Consider the following 15,709-nt stretch of genomic DNA (forward strand, 5'->3'; position numbering starts at 1 on the left):
CACCGAAGTCTGCCGGCAAGAATCAGCAACGGGACACTTAAGGCAGGGCTTTCTAAACCTTAGGTGTACCAGAATCTCCTGAGAGCTGTTGTAAAAGTCCAGATTCCAGGGCCCCACCCCTAGGGGTTCTGATGTAGTTGGCCTGAAGTTCAGAAACCTACGTTATCTAATTGTTCTCATAAGATGTTGCCATGTGGCTGGTCAGGGACCACATCCAGGGCAGCACTGGCCTCAGGGCCTCCAAGGCCATGAAGCATATTAGGCCCAGAGATGGACTGAGCCAAGCCAGGAGTCCAGCCCAGTGCCAGCCCAGCTAAGCAGCCCCGGCAGGCAGGGGCGGGGATAAGGCACAGGTGCCTCTAAAAGCTAGTGGAAAGCTTTCCATATTAAATGTTGCAAAGTCTCCATCCTGCTAACTTGGGAATCAAAAGTAATTGAAATTTCAATAATTCATCAGCACGTTAGGAGCCAAAATAGGAAAATTCCCTCGGAGCAAACTGCGCTCGGTAGTGAGACAGCACCCAGGGCCCTGCTCTGCGAAGGCTTCCAGGAACCGCAGGTGGGCAGACACAGGTCATCCCCATCACAGGCCAGACACAGGGTCAAACTCAAAGTACCTCCGAGACAAGAAAAGCACCTGCTAGTGACAGATTACAGGGCCCACTGTGGAATGGCCCTGACAACAAGCAATGGGTGCTGGTTCAGACGCCCTGTTAGGCCATATGGCAGACGGGAGGGTCTGTTTTCCCATGAGCAACCAGGAAACCTGCCTGGTAGAGATTTGAATTTCAGTTTCCACTGCAGGAAAATATGAAGTGCTGTATAATTAACAATGTTAACATCACTCCCAAACCCGAAGTGCCCACGCTGCAGACAGAACTGTCAGTGGCCAGTTCCTAGAATCCCCTCGGACCTACTCGCCTTGTCCTTTTTTCTTTCTTTCTTTTTTTTTTTTTTTTTAGGTTTATTTATTTATTTGAAAGGCAGAGTTACAGAAAGAGAGAGATCTTCCATTGCTGGTTCACTCCCCAGATGGCCTCAACAACTGGGGCTGGGCCAATCCGAAGCCAGGAGCCAAGAGTTTCCTCTGGGTTTCCCACATGGGTACAGGGGCCCAAGTACTTGGGGCCATCTTCCGCTGCTTTCCCAGGCAGGCCAGCAGGGAGCTGGATCAGAAGTGGAATAGCCAGGACTCAAATCGGCGCCCATGTGAGATGCTGGTATTGCAAGCAGCGGCTTTACCTGCTACGACATAGTGCTAGCCCCTCTTGCTTTTTTAAAAATACAAATGGTCCTAGATTATTTACGAAAACTCCACTGAAACTGCTCAAGTTTTAAAAATGTTTTCCTTCTAATTATAAAAGTAAAACATATTCCTCATGAGAAATTTAGATGAAAATGAAAAACAAAAACAGAGAAGTACTTACATTCTTTCTAACCATATAAAGACAATTACTTCTAGTCATTCTTGATGGTAGGTATGCATGCCACACATCTGCTTAAAATGATATCTAGGTCTAAAAAATCCAGTTTAGTTTAAAAACTCTGGAGAACATCTTTGCAAACTGAAGAATATAAACATGTTTATTTTGGGCTATGCTTTATTATTTAATAACTGTTAGTCAGCAGAAAAATCCAATGGAAGGGGGTGTGGTGAGCCTGTCACGGAAAGAAAGACAGGTGGCTGAGAGAAAAGACCGTCTCTCCTGATTGGGGCAGCAGGGATCTTAATTAATTTAAAAGAGTAATTACACAGAAGAAATGAAGGTCAAGACCAATTTGCTGACTCAGCATAGGTTAGCCTAGGAGAGGGGGAGACTCACTCTTTCCCACATCAGTGGGTTAGACTCGCACCCCCCCCCCCACAAAGCTACATCCAAATGTTAACCCTCAATACCTGTGAGCGCTACCTCAGTACAAAAACTTGCATTATTTTCATAGACATAATTCGATCAAGTATCTAAAGATGGGCTCATGATGGATTTGGGGGGGGCTCTATATCCAATGACTGATGTCCTTGCAAGGGAGAGGAGGGGGAGATCTGAGACACAGACCCAGAGGCACAGGGAAGGTCGCGTGAAGATGCAGGCAGAGACTGTTCACAAACTGAAGAACAGCAGGGTTGGGAGGAGGCAGGAGGGACGCTCTGGGGCCACGGGAGGAGTACGGCCCTGCCGGCTCCTTGATTCTGGACGTCGTACTCCAGAAGCATGAGGGAATCAATTTTTGTTGTCTGAGGCTACCAGCTTGTGCTAATTAACTAGCATATTATATGCCGATTTTTAATGACACTTTTATTAAAGGAAATGTTTCTCCTTAAACACACACATTTTGGGGTTAAGAGATACCCACAAATCAAGGCTGGCCTGAGGGGGGTTTGGTACTCGTGAGATGGTCAATCCTGCAGCTCTTCCTGTCCCCACCGCCTTGCTTCATCAGGTCCTCAATGACAGAACACGATCTGAAGGCCACCCCTCCCTTCCCCCACCTCATAGGCAGTACCCACTCGACGCATGCAGAGAGGCTCAACTGCTCACACTGGAACCTGGGGGAGGGGAGGGTCGGAGTGTGTCTACCACAGTGGAAAGGCACCAACACGGAGCGTTCACAGAGGAGCTGCCTTTGCCTCTGCCCTCACAGGGCAGCTGGCAGTGGAATTCACCTTGAAGTCTGAGTAGCCATTCCACAGGCAAATTAAACGGAAGAGACAATGGGGAGACTATGGAAATGACATTAACTCTGCTTCTCTATAAACATCAACCTACTGGGGAAGACAAGGTTGATGGGTCAAGAGGGTTCCCAATGGCTCAGATCCAGCTGGTGAACCAGAAATAAAGATAGCAAACGATGAGGTGCCTGCAGAAAAGCCATGGAAAATGTGGGTTACAAAAAACCTATGCATGGTTTTTAATTTTTTTGCATGAAAATAAACTTGTATTTCAATTTCGTTTTCTAAAGTTCACTCTGATGCAGCCAGTGGCTCTTGTACCAGTCTCTGGAATATTCAAGGAAGGGAACGCCTGAATTCTGGTTCATGGCACCCCTCAGCACAACGGCGAAAACAAAACAAAGAGCTAATTTTTTTGTTTTCAGAGAAATGAAAATTTCGGCCGTGGAGGCGCTGAACTTGGAGACACCTTCAGGTGTGCGAGCGAGAACACCTCAGTCAACCATGAGAAACAGGAGTGTGGGGCATGAGCGAGGTCCAGGGCAGAGGCAGGCAGTGGGCAGGGAACCGAAGCACACCTGCCGGGGGCAGAGGTCAACGCGGGACAGCAGGGAGCACCTCTTGCTCTGGGAGGGCAGGAAAAGAGGTGAGGGCAGGCAATGAGAAGGTGGGTTTGTGGACGGACAGGGAGGGCGAGCAACCGACGGACAGCTCCTACTGTGTCTGCTAGGCGTACAGGGAGGAATTACCGGATGTCAGCCGTGAGCAAGGGGGCTCAACTAGGACTAAACGAGACACCAAAAAGCTTACCCAGCACCCCTGAGCGCTCCGCCAAGCTCTCATTCAAGATGGCAGCTGGAGCAAAGGCACCACTTTCTTCAAAGGCCAGAGAGCTCATGGGCACAAAGAGTGAAGAATAAAAAAGGCTTAGACACCTAACAGTGGAAAGGAAGTGCTGGGGCACCAGCACAAGTAAGATTTGGGCACATTTCTGAAAGCGCCAAGCGAAAGGAAGAATGCAAAGGAAAGAAACAGAATAAAAAACGCCTGACGTATGCAGGGGGAGGTGGCCAATCTACCAGAGGATGGCAGGGTTTAGACTCAGCTACAACACACAGCACAAAGGACGAGGATAAGAAGGCAGGCTGAAAATGGGGTTACAGAACAATCGCAAATGTCTAGCACCTGACAGCCACCACTGAAGACAACAGGCACTCCTATTAAAAATGCATAGAAATGCTGCATACTAAAAGAAACAACGGGAAAGAAATTCACTGCCAAGGTGAACACACAGACAGTAAAGTCTCCAGGTGCAGAAACAAGACTGAAGACAGGGAGGTCAGGAAGGAGGGAGCGGTGTGGTGTGGCCAGAGCAGGGCAGGGACACTATTAACATACACGGGGCGGGGGCCCTGCAGGTCAGCTGGAGCAACTTCCCCTCCCCCAACCAATGCAGCGGAGTCCAGGAAGCTCCTGCCCCACCCGTCTGTGGAAGGAGAAGGCAGCAGGCTGCCCACGAGGCTGGGCTGTCTGAAATCAAAACCCATACCCCTGGCTTGTTTGGACGTGAACTCCACATTTATCCTATCCATATACTGTGGGACCTCAAACTTGTACCACACTAAATCTGCTCTGCACACGGCCAGATACACGTATTTGCAAACCATCCATCACCAGGGGACAGGACGCAGCAGTTTCCAGTGACGGGCGGGACCACGGCAGGAGAGGAGGCTCAGACAGGAGAACCAGCAATCCAAGCTGGGAATTCACCACCGACAAAGTGCAAATAAAGCAAACATAGACACAAACACAAACAGCAGGTACGTCTGGGGTCCTTGGAGGGAGAAAAGGAGCAACTTCTATAGAGTACAACAACTGAGGAAGCAAAGACGGCAGATGTCAGATCCCTGAGGGGCACCTGGGACTCAGGGTGGGTGTGCTGGTCTGGTTTGCCCACTCCAGCCTTGCCGACACTTTCAATGGTGTCTGGCAGGCTCTCAAGAAAGCCTGTTGAGCATGGGCCTACAGTCTGATACCTGGCAAGGCTATTGTGGCAGGATGATAATGGCTTCCCAGGGGTCCACATCCCAACCCCTGAGAGGTGGCGAACATGTCACCTCACATGGCACAGCAGACTTCGAGGTGGGTGGACGTGGGAGTCACAGCAACTCAGGTAGAGGAAGGGGCAGGTCAGGACAGGCCCTGAGATGCTGGCCGAAGGACGGGGGAGGGGCAGAGTGAGAGAACACTGGGAAAGGCGAGGGGGCACACTTGCAGTCCTGTAGACACGGGTTCTAGGACGCCTGCATCCCACAGCAGAGTGCTAGGTCTAGGTCCCTGCTCCACTTCCAATCCAGCTTCCTGCTAATGCTCCAATGCTAATGGGTGGCAGCAGGAGTTAGCGCAAGTACTCAGCTCCTGCCTCCCACAGGGCAGACCAGCTCGAGTTCCAGTCTCCTGCTCTCAGCCTGGCTCAGGCCTGCTGTTAAACACCTGAGGAGAAAACCCGTTGATGGAAGATCTTAAATAAATAAAACTTTAAAAATTCTTCCTTAAGGATTCACGGTTAGAAAATGAAAGCGTCTATGTGAGGGACTGCGGAGCCATTCTGGAAGGCCACCCTGTAGGACTTGGTCAAGGTGAACACGCACACCTGAGGGCTGTGGGATCTCACTTGTGGACACAGGATGCACAGCGACTCCCGCAGGACCAAAAGGGACATGCAGGAGGGAACAGGCCCCTGGGTGTGGTTTGTGGCTGGGAAGCTGGAAGCCACAGTCAATGAGACAGGCAGTCACCACAGAACACGAGACACACTCGGGAACACCAGGCCACGTGTCGGCCATGGCCAACCCCACAGGTGTCCAGTCACTGGGGAATACCAGAGGCCATCAGGTCAGAGGTGAGCCACAGCCGAGGTGAGAGGCAGTCACCTCAGAACACTAGAAGCCCCAGACACACAGACACCTTTTGCCGAGGGGAGAAAAAAGGAACAGAAGCAAACAATACAAAGACAGTCATGTAAGTGAGATACAAAAAAACACCGGTAGCTCACCAGGACCTGTACAAAATGGCGGAAAGGGAAGTAAAAGGAATTAATAAGTTAAAAAATTAATAAAAATACTTAGTAAGAACAATGGGTGTGCCCTTAACTGGAGAACACAATTAGCACCTCTCCTTGCCTCCCGGGCCACACAAACAAGAGAAACTAAACGCAAAGCAAAGGTGAGGCCAGGCGCCCCAGACTCCAGGCAGCATGGTGAGAGCTGGGCGTCGGGAGCCGGTGCTGCGCTGTCAGAGACCAGGCTGGGCAGTGGAGATGCGCCCGCCACGCAGGGCCTCCTGTCCCAGGACAGTGGCGGGAACAAGGACAAACGACTCAGATGGTTCTCCGTGACAGCAGGAATGAAAGGGAGCACCGAGTAGGGTCACAAGCACTGCTATGAGCCACGAGGACAGCCTGCTCTGCCGTGACAGGCTGCGACCCTCAGCAGCAGGCAGGCCGCAGTTACTAACTTCACGGTGCAACGGAGCTATGAGACGAGGTGGCGTCCACCCCCAGAGGGTGAGACTCGGCCCAGAGCAGCTCTCTCGGTGAGCGGCGGCACTCGGTCCTCCTGCAGGCCTTGGGGAGCCGCCTCTCCAACCCAGGCATCTCGTGCAGAACCACTTCTTTACTGGGGACTCTAGGATGCTTCCTTAGAGTACACAATTAAATGAGAAATCAGACTCTACTGATTCTATATCTAGACGATATATATGAGAATACTTCACAAAGTTTGTAGGAAATAGAATTAAGAGGTAAGTTTATGCTGGTGTCCAGAATTTTTGAAATCTACAGGTTTTTTTTATAATATGCATTTTGCAAGAAACTCATATATACATGGATTTCAAAAATTTTTTTGCACCAAAATAAACTTATCCTCTAATTCTATTTTCCACAAACTCTGTGAAATGTTCCCATACTTATTCCTATAAATTTAGTTTACATGGTGTTTCAGGAAAGTGTATTTTATATATATATATATATATAAGATTTATTTATTTATTGGAAAATCAGAGTTACACAGAGAGAGAAGAAGAGGCAAAGAGAGAGAGAGAGAGAGAGAGAGAGAAAGGGAGGTCTTCCATCCAGTGGTTCACTCCCCAGATGGTCGCAACGGCTGGAGCTGTGCCAATCCGAAGCCAGGAGCCAGGAGCCTCCTCCAGGTCTCCCACACGGATGCAGGGGCCCAAGGACTTGTGCCATCTTCTACTGCATTCCCAGGCCATAGCAGAGAGCTGGATCGGAAGTGGAGCAACCAGGTCTTGAACCAGCGCCTCTATGGGATGCCAGCACTGCAGGCAGTGGCTTTACCAGCTATGCCACAGCAGCGGCCCCAGGAAAGTCTATTTTATTAAGAGCAGTTCCCTGTGGGCTGAAACAGAAGAGACAAACCACAAACCAGAAGGAGGAAAACAAACCCCAGAGTGCTTCCATCCCTCTGCAGGTGTGCCAGCTGTGTTGCCGTCTCTTGCATGCTTGGCCCACTAATGTAGCTGGAGCTGATGATCAAAATGGCTGCACCAGGGGAGAGGCCAGCACTCTGCTAGCTTCCTTACTTCTCACCTGCTGGCAAATGAAGGGTCAGCCCAGGAGCATCCTGACTGGCCCCCCCCGGCACAAGGAGGCTGGGGGTGGAGGCGACCACCGGTGTCCACAGCACGTGTGTGCACGGCCGCTCACGGGGACTGGGAACTGCTCCAAACCAGGGAGGAAGGAGCATGCTTCTAGGATTCTCTGCCGTGCTCCCATCAACACCTCAGCCACTGAGAGCAGGCGACTGGCAAGATGACTCTGCCTGGTGACTGCCATGGCACTCGGACAGGCTCACCTGGCCCTCTCTCAGCACGGTCCTAGAATGCCAGGAAACTGGATTTGAGGAAGCCTGAGGCGTCCAGTACCCGCCACTCTAACGGAGGATATGCAACTGCTGCTGTAGGTGGGAGCAGGGGAAGGAGGAGGGAAACCTGAGAGAATACAGAAAGCACTCTTCCGAACAATGGACCCTACACCCCATAGTAGGGACCTAGATTTTGATACAAAGAGTTACTATCAGCAGAGACTGGCAACTGTGGAAGTTTCTAAGGGCCTCAATTTTCCCTTCACTAAAATGGGCATAATAGTTTCAACAAGGTAGGATCCTGGTTCCAATTGAATAAAATGCCCATAAATCGCTGCCCACCACAAGCAAGTGCTGGGGTAGGTTCAGGGTTATTAGTGTGATTTAGGCTCCCGTTTGGCCCTTAGACATGTCTATGTTTAGTCTGAGGGGGACCTGTACAGTCTGGAAGCCTCTGAGGAATGCCAATACTATCAGTATTTGCAGAGCCTTGAATATAAGCCCTACTGAGCTTACACTGGTAAGCGGCCCTGTGCAAGTGCTGTCCTTCTTGACCGGGTGAGCCGTGGGATTCTGTGCAGGCCCAGGCAATGCCCCAGCCTTTGCAGCCCCAGGGCCCCATGTGCCTGTGCCTTGCTGGAGCCTGCACTCCCTCTCCTACCTCAGGTGGCCCTAGCGAGTGACAGGGGAGGGTAGGCTCTACACAGCAGGTGCGGTCCCTTTCAACATGGGGCTCTTCACCGCCAGACTGTGCCCCGGGACAGGACAGGCACCATGCAGGGCAGCAGACGGGCTGTGGTTCCGCTTCCTCCCACGGTGGAGGGGCAGGTAGAGGAGGCCCAGAGAGGCTCTTGGCCATGTCACTGGGTAACTGCAGGATGCTGCCGCCCCGCCCTGTCTCTGAGAGCTCGCCAAGGCCACGATGAAGGCCGCTGTGGCCTCACAGCCCACTTGCTGACGCAGAGGCTTGTGGGATAGCGTCCTAGCAATGCTCACGCATTCGTTGTCACCACGAGAGGGAGAAGGGAAAGTGCCCGCTTCCTGGCATCTGATGCGCCACACCGAGCTCTCCGGTGTCACGATCAAGCCAGTCAGTCAGCTCTGTCAGAGGCACCTGCTGGACAACGGCCACGTGCTCCCTTTCTCAGCCCTGAAGGGCAGGTGGAGCCACCTGGCAGCTACGGCCAAGGGCAGGAAGTGGTGAGTACCAGGCTGAGGCCGTCTGCAGGCTCTTTCAGGAGGGAGGCAACCTGAAGCCCAAGCTGGGACACACCGATCCTCTCCATGACGCACTCTGCAGTCTGCGTTTGCTTAACCTGGACACTAAAGAAGAGAAAAAGCAATCACAACTTTCACTCCAGATTTAACCTCTGTTAATATTCTGGCATATTAGTGCCCTCTATTTAGGTACATCTACGTATTAAAAATCACAGCCCTATGAATATATTAAGTCAGAATACTATTAAAAAGTTCAAGTACCCTTTGACCTATGGCCCTGGGCACCTGACCCCCCCCCCCCTACACATAACTATTATGATGACACTGCGTTATGTTGCTGTAATAGTCCTAGTGAGGGTGACTCCATCTCCTGTAAGCCAGTTAACTAGAAGGAAGAAGCGCAAGAAAAAGCCCACCCTGACACAGCTGATCACTCTACCTAAGCAGGCCCTTTGCCTTCACTCGGACTCTCATTTATCAAAGCCACTAGCCAGCAAGTGCCCTAGGAGACAGTGGGGAACCACTGATGACAGATCAGACCTGGTGCTGAGATGAGGTCAAGCACTTGGGCGACACCGGGGGATTCAGAACCCTGGGGCAGGACTTGGGCCATGTAAGAGCCTGCTCTGAACAGTCTCAGCTGGCAAGTTCTGGACCAAGTGCAGGCCCGTGTGTCGCACACCCAGCTGGGCAGACTGCACTGGGCACTCGCCTTTGCTGAATCTCTTCCCTGCCCAGCAGAGCAGACGGCACAGAATGACCGCTACTGGGTCTCTGTGGCACGAGGGTGATCATGGGCAGATGCAGGCAGCCACAGCCACAGCCACAAGGGGGTGTGACAAGGCTGGGGCTGTGAACAGCTCCTGGCATAAACGGTTCCAGGGGTGACGTGTGTGAGGGACACACCTCCTTCCTTTCACGCCTCGCCCTTCCTGGCTTCACGTCCCAGGAAGAGGCTACAGAACCAGGAATCCGGTGCTACCTTCTGCTGAGGAGGAGGAGGGAGAGGAAAGCACAAGGGCTCTGAGGTGCGGTGGCATGCGAATCTTGCTCGTCCCTTTCCAGGCTGTGGGCCAAAATGAAATCCACTTAAGAAGGTGGAATTTAGGGTCCTTCTTCAGGCTTTAAACGATTTTAGCTCAATCAGGTGATTTCATTTTTATTATGAGGGTGCATTGGACACAGAGCGGTGGAATCTTTCATAAACAGAACACTGCATTTAGGTATCAAGAGGAACTGTCTGGAAAAGACAGCCGTGTGGATCTCTGTCCCTGGTGGGGACAGGAGCCTCCCAGCTCCTCAACAAAATCTTCACAGAGCCAAATTAATGTAAATAGCATGAAAAAAGCATCACACAGACTTTGAGGGAAAGTGGGAAAACCAGAAAGAAACTTCAGAGTAGGGTGGTTTTTACTTGTTTCATAGAGTAAGAAGTCTAGAAGTCGTCCTGAATTTACAGAGAAGTCAGACCTCGTGGAGACAGGGACCAGTCCGCAGACCTGCTCACAATACCCAGGGAGCGTAGGGGACACAGGAAGAAGCCGTTACCACCACCTGGAGGCCATGAACACGAAGCGCTTCCAGAAGAACTTCTACAGGAGGCTCAGAGGGGACTTCTGTGGCGTATTTACGTTCAAGTTTATGATCTAGTGGGACACAGATTCATTCATGTGCTTGTGGCCACATCAAGTTTGCTTTGCCATAAAACTGGGGAAAACACTTTTGAGACGGCAGGTAACTTAAACAGTTTAGGTAACAAATACAAACAACGTGGAGAAGCTGGGCTCTGCCGTCACCCTACAGACCTGTGACGTTCAGGGTGCGCACCTGTCCCTTCACCAGACACACTCCATGGCCACGATCTGCTTGCCTGTCTCCTCAGCACTGTTCATCACAGTAACCACTCTGCCCAGCACTGAAATGCCCAATAAATAAAGAACACAGTACTTGCTTTCTACAGTAATTAATTGTGCCTTGCCTAGATTAAGCCTGCTTCTTTAAGTGTGAGGAAATAAGTGGCTACACAACAGAGCACACAGAAATAAATGATCATCTCATTTAATAATGAACCGGGACCAATAAAATTTGTCTGCCTGTTGTTCCTTAGTTGCTGCTCAGTCAAGTAGCCCAATTTGTTAACGGACTACATTAAAGATCTAATTGAATTAAATAGTGACCAAGGCTCAGAGACCTATGGAGAGCACTTTGTTTAATTATAGGCAGGGACAAGCACAGATTCTATTGATCTGGTCAGTTAAAATTCTATAGTGAACGTGGGCAAAGAAAAAATAAATGCGGCCTCCACTGCGTTTAAGCAACTTGGATGAACTACGCATTCAGAGCCGCTGTCGAGACAGCAAGCCAGCCGTGCCGCACGGCACCACAGGGATGAACTCAGCACTGCACTGCGCTGCTCTGCAGAACTAAACATGGGCGACAGCGAACAATGACAACCACAGAGGTTCCTTCTCGGGGAGATGAGACACACTGGGGGTGGGGCAGGTATCTGGTGCCGCATTGAAGACGCCACTTGGAACCCTGGCACCCCACATGGCATCTCATACTGCATCCCATTTCAGAGGGCCTGCACCTGACTCCTGGCTCTCCTCTTGACTCCTACTAATGTGCACTCTGGAAGGCAGCAGGTGATGGGCCCCATCACCTACATGGGAGACCTGGATGGAGTTCCAGGATCCCAGCTTTAGCCTGGCCCAGACCCAGCAGTTGTGGGCCTTTGGGGAGTGAACCAGCAAACAGAAGATGAACCAATCTGTGTGACTGTCTCTCTGCCTTTCAAACAAAACAAAGGAGGGAAATACACTGAAGAGATGGTGGTGGGCATGTCTTTTAGCACTGCAAGTCTAATAAACTGGCATTGTTATCTCAAAAATTCTTTTGAAACCCACAACTGTCTAAAAATAAAAACAAATAATTTATTAATGGGCACGCATACAAATTTCAAGGACATTTCCAGTTGAGAAATAAATACAAGTTCCTCAATATTCTATTATTTGGAAGTAATTGAAACACAAATATAAACCATTCAAGAGGTAACTCTGGATTTTATCCCAAGCAACTACTACTTATTTCTGGAGCATTTACTATGTGCCAGGCATCGTCTAACTACGCTATGCATATTACTCCTGCCTTGGGAACTGCATTATCTCTACTTTATGGCCGAGTACAGTGAGGCACAGAGGAGTCACGGTGACCTGGCAGGTCAGGCCCAAGCCCAGGCACACACTGTAGCTCCACCACACCATGCCACTGTTAGCAGGGATGCCCAGAGCTGGAGAAAACATGGAAATAAGGCAGCGGGAGGGCAGTTTTTTTATTTTGTGCTAGTCACAAAGGGCTGACTTGTGCTTTAGTAACTCAAGTCAGAGGAGGAAATTTATTCTAAGTCACATATGCAATTATACCGAAAGCAACACTTCCTTCACGACACATGCACCATCAGAGAGCACACACCTAATTAGCGCATTACTCATAACAATCAAGGAGGGCAGCCAGGAAATTACAGGTGGCGTGGGCCTTGGTGCTACGTCAGTTTCATCAGGTTGCCCAGATAAAGCCCTTGCTGACTGGCAGGATCTGCACCTGCTGAGGCGAATGTGGGACACGGCAACCGATACGGCTGGGTTCTGAAAATGTGCTTCTGTGTGAGAGGTCAAAACCACACAACGTTTAGATCTGAGAGGTGGGAGTTCTGGCCTCTTAATTACGGTATTAGCCATAAATAAAGGAGAGAGTTGATGGCGTTCTAAAATAGTCATTTCTTCCATGTTTAAGCATAACGGTGCAGTAACTTGCACAGGGATTAAAAACAATCGTCTTCGCATGCTGACGTTACTGATGACGTTATTTCCAAGGTATCTTTAGAGGCAGGGAAGAAAGAGCAATGCTGAAGGATTCGGAGACCTACTAAACAGCTTTTTCTCGAATTCGACTTGATCTGTGTGCAAAATTATCCATCGGAGCATGAGGAAGCAAGCTTCTGTATGGCGAAGATGGAGAAACAGAGCGCACAGGCCTAGCGCATCAAAGCGAAGTCCCTGACTGCAGAACTCACTGCCTCACCCTTTCAGTCACACACATCGAATTCACAGCCAAACAGAGGGGCTCCTGGAGAAAAGAGCTCCACCTGGGAAAACCGAGTGCTGCAACAATTCTGCCAAGTGTTTCACCTCCCCCAGGAACGGATGCTACGCCCTCCAGAGTACTCCTCACCCAGTGCTGACTCGAGGGTGAACACCTGGGCACAGGTGCACACACAGGAGGGCCCTTCAGAAAGCTCATGCAATAACGGGATTAAGAGAACTCTGGGAGAGGGCATTCAGCCTAGCAGTTAGGCTGTCTGCTCTCACAGTGGAATGCCTGGGTTTGACCCCTGGCTGTGGCTCCTGAAGCCAGTTTCCTGCCAGTGCAGACTGTGGAGGGCAGCAGTGACGGCTCACGTAATTGGGTTCCTGCCACCCACGTGAGAGATCTGCATTGCATTTCCAACCTCAGCCGTGGTTAGGGGTTGTTGCAGGCATTTGGGGAGTGATCCAGTGGATCCCTAACCCTTTGCTTCTCAAAAAAAATTCTAACAAAAAAAGAACTTTAAAAATCTATAAAAAGTTTTTTCATAATATGCACTTTACAACTTTCTGAAGATCCATCATGGATTTCAAAAATTTTTCACTAAAATTCACTTATCCTTTGACTCCATTTCCTGCATACATTTTGAAGTCTATACACATATACAAGCATGCTTGCATTACATGTACTCATAGGTACACACAGAGGCACACACGCACACGATTATTTTAACTTCAGTAATTTTGCATTGGGAAAATTGATATCTCACCTCAGATTTGGTGTAGATAAGTGAGAGCACTTACCTCTAATATTAATACATACTTCACAGAAAAAACTGAGAGGGGGAAATCTATATACGCATTTCCAAGTTACAAGAATGTTATTAATCAATTTTAAAGGAATCCTTCAGCTGAGTGTGGGGAAGACGCACACAGCCTGGGTGCAAGCCAAAGAATCACTGCCTTCACGGAATTTCACCAACCACTTAAAGATTTCAGAGAAAAAAAGTTTTTAAGTCTTACCTCTATAAATTAGTGTTTCAGGAGTGACTTCATAACAAGAAAGGGGAGGTGCCTGCCAGCACTACAAATGCCACTCCATCCTGGGGCTGCCCTGGCTCTGTGTGCCAGTCGGGAGAGGCCTGGCACAGGGATGTGGTGCTCACCCTCCTCCGGAGCCGGTCCCGCTCCTCCCGGACGGCATTCATGGTGGCCTTGGTCCGGTTCAGCTCCTCTTCCTTGCTGCACAGCATGGCAGTGAGGCTCTCATTCTCTTCCCTCAACCCAGCCAGCTCCTTCTCCCATCGACACCGCTCCTCGGCCAGGTTGGGATACAGCTCCCGGCCTAGCACCCCCTCAATCTCCTCGACAGTCTGCAAAACATGGAAACAAAGAGGAGCCGAGTGGGTTACCTTGGAGATGGGGGCCCTCCAGAAAAGGAGCAGCGCGGAGCAGGTGCCCACAGGAGAGTGGGTTCCTGCCAACAGCCATGAAAAGTGACACCCCCAAATCACCCTCTCTCCAACTTCCATCATGCGCCGGGCCACGGTCTGTTAGCCAGCGGTCCTCAGAGTTAGAAAAGCACAGGGGTCCCCTCCTGGGGTGTGAGCCTGTGTGATGCTGACCACCATGTTCCTACAAGTAAGGGTCCCCTCCCTCCGTCATCTGGACTCCAGGGTAGTGAAGAGACACAGCCAGCGGCAGGCCAATCACTGCTCCCGAGGACACAAGACCACACAAGGCTGCACAGTGCAGGCGAATCTACGAGGTTTCCTCAATGACAGGCCTCCCATCTGCCAACTCAGCAGTACCGCAGGTCACGGAACCACCTCCAGCTTTCACTGTCACATCAGAATTCAGAGGGTGTGAATGAGGTTCAGTCCAAAGATGTGAACGACAGAAATAAACCTCCGTGACACAGAAAAGAGCAAGTTCATTGTGCAGGTTTCCAAGACAGCAGGGACTCAGTAAGACAGCTACACACTAGAAAGGGAATCTGCACTGGAGAGTTCTTAAAATGTCCTTTAAAATACACTAGGAACGGAGAAGAACATGCACAAAGTTAAAAAAAAAAACACCTCATTCTGCTTGTTCTCAGACTCTTCATTCACATAACGTCCTTGGAAGAGTCACTGATTTTGAAACAGGAGGAGAATTACTATGCGTGATAGGTAGAGAGGAGGGGTGACGAGAAACAGAAGGTCCCGGACGCTACCAACACAAGGGCACAGCACTCTCTGACGGTCATATTAGGTTTCTGATGAAGACAATCACCCAGGGGCCAGCACTGTGGTACAGTGAGGTGAGCCTCCGCCTGCAACACCGACATCCCAGTAGGCACCAGTTCAAATCCCAGCCTCTCACTTTCGCTCCAGCTCCACTGTGCCTGGAGGGGCAGTGGAAGATGGCCCAAGAGCTTGTGCCTCTGCACCTACGTGGGAGATGTACATGCAGCTCCTGGCTCCTGGTTTCAGCCCGGCTCAGACCTGGCTGTTGCGGCCATTTGGGGAGTAAACCAGGAGATTGAAGATCTCTCTCTCTGTCTCTCCCTCTCTTTGTAACTCTGCCTTTCAAATAAAATAAACAAATCTTTTAAAAAAGAGATAGTCACCTAAACCTTGCTGCCACTCTGCCCACACTGAGCTCTGTCCCTCCTTTCAGATCCCTTCCTGGGCCCTGCTTCATCCTTTGTGGCTGCCAGAGGTCCTTGGCCTCCTCTCTCCCTCTCAGGGCTGAGGCTGGGGCCATACCCAAGCTGACACCATAATCTAATATGGGACCTGGGAGACTCCAGACAAGGAAACACAGGAGTCTGCGTCTCGGCACCCTAAACCACATCAACTACATATCTGGAGACA

At 50.3% G+C, this 15,709-nt stretch overlaps 1 protein-coding gene across 1 annotated transcript in view; it reads right to left on the reverse strand.

Annotated features, from left to right (window-relative positions):
- Positions 1–15,709, reverse strand: part of LOC100354734 (MCC regulator of WNT signaling pathway) — a 111,615-nt gene that overhangs the window by 50,855 nt on the left and 45,051 nt on the right. Inside the window, exon 7 of the mRNA XM_089335833.1 lies at positions 14,018–14,224. Coding sequence (XP_089191959.1) covers positions 14,018–14,224 — 207 coding nt within the window. The remainder of the gene's footprint in view (positions 1–14,017; positions 14,225–15,709) is intronic.

The sequence above is a fragment of the Oryctolagus cuniculus genome, chromosome 6 (assembly GCF_051225735.1).
Source record: "Oryctolagus cuniculus isolate XC-2025 breed Fujian yellow rabbit chromosome 6, ASM5122573v1, whole genome shotgun sequence".
NCBI classification, from domain to species: Eukaryota; Metazoa; Chordata; class Mammalia; order Lagomorpha; family Leporidae; genus Oryctolagus; species Oryctolagus cuniculus.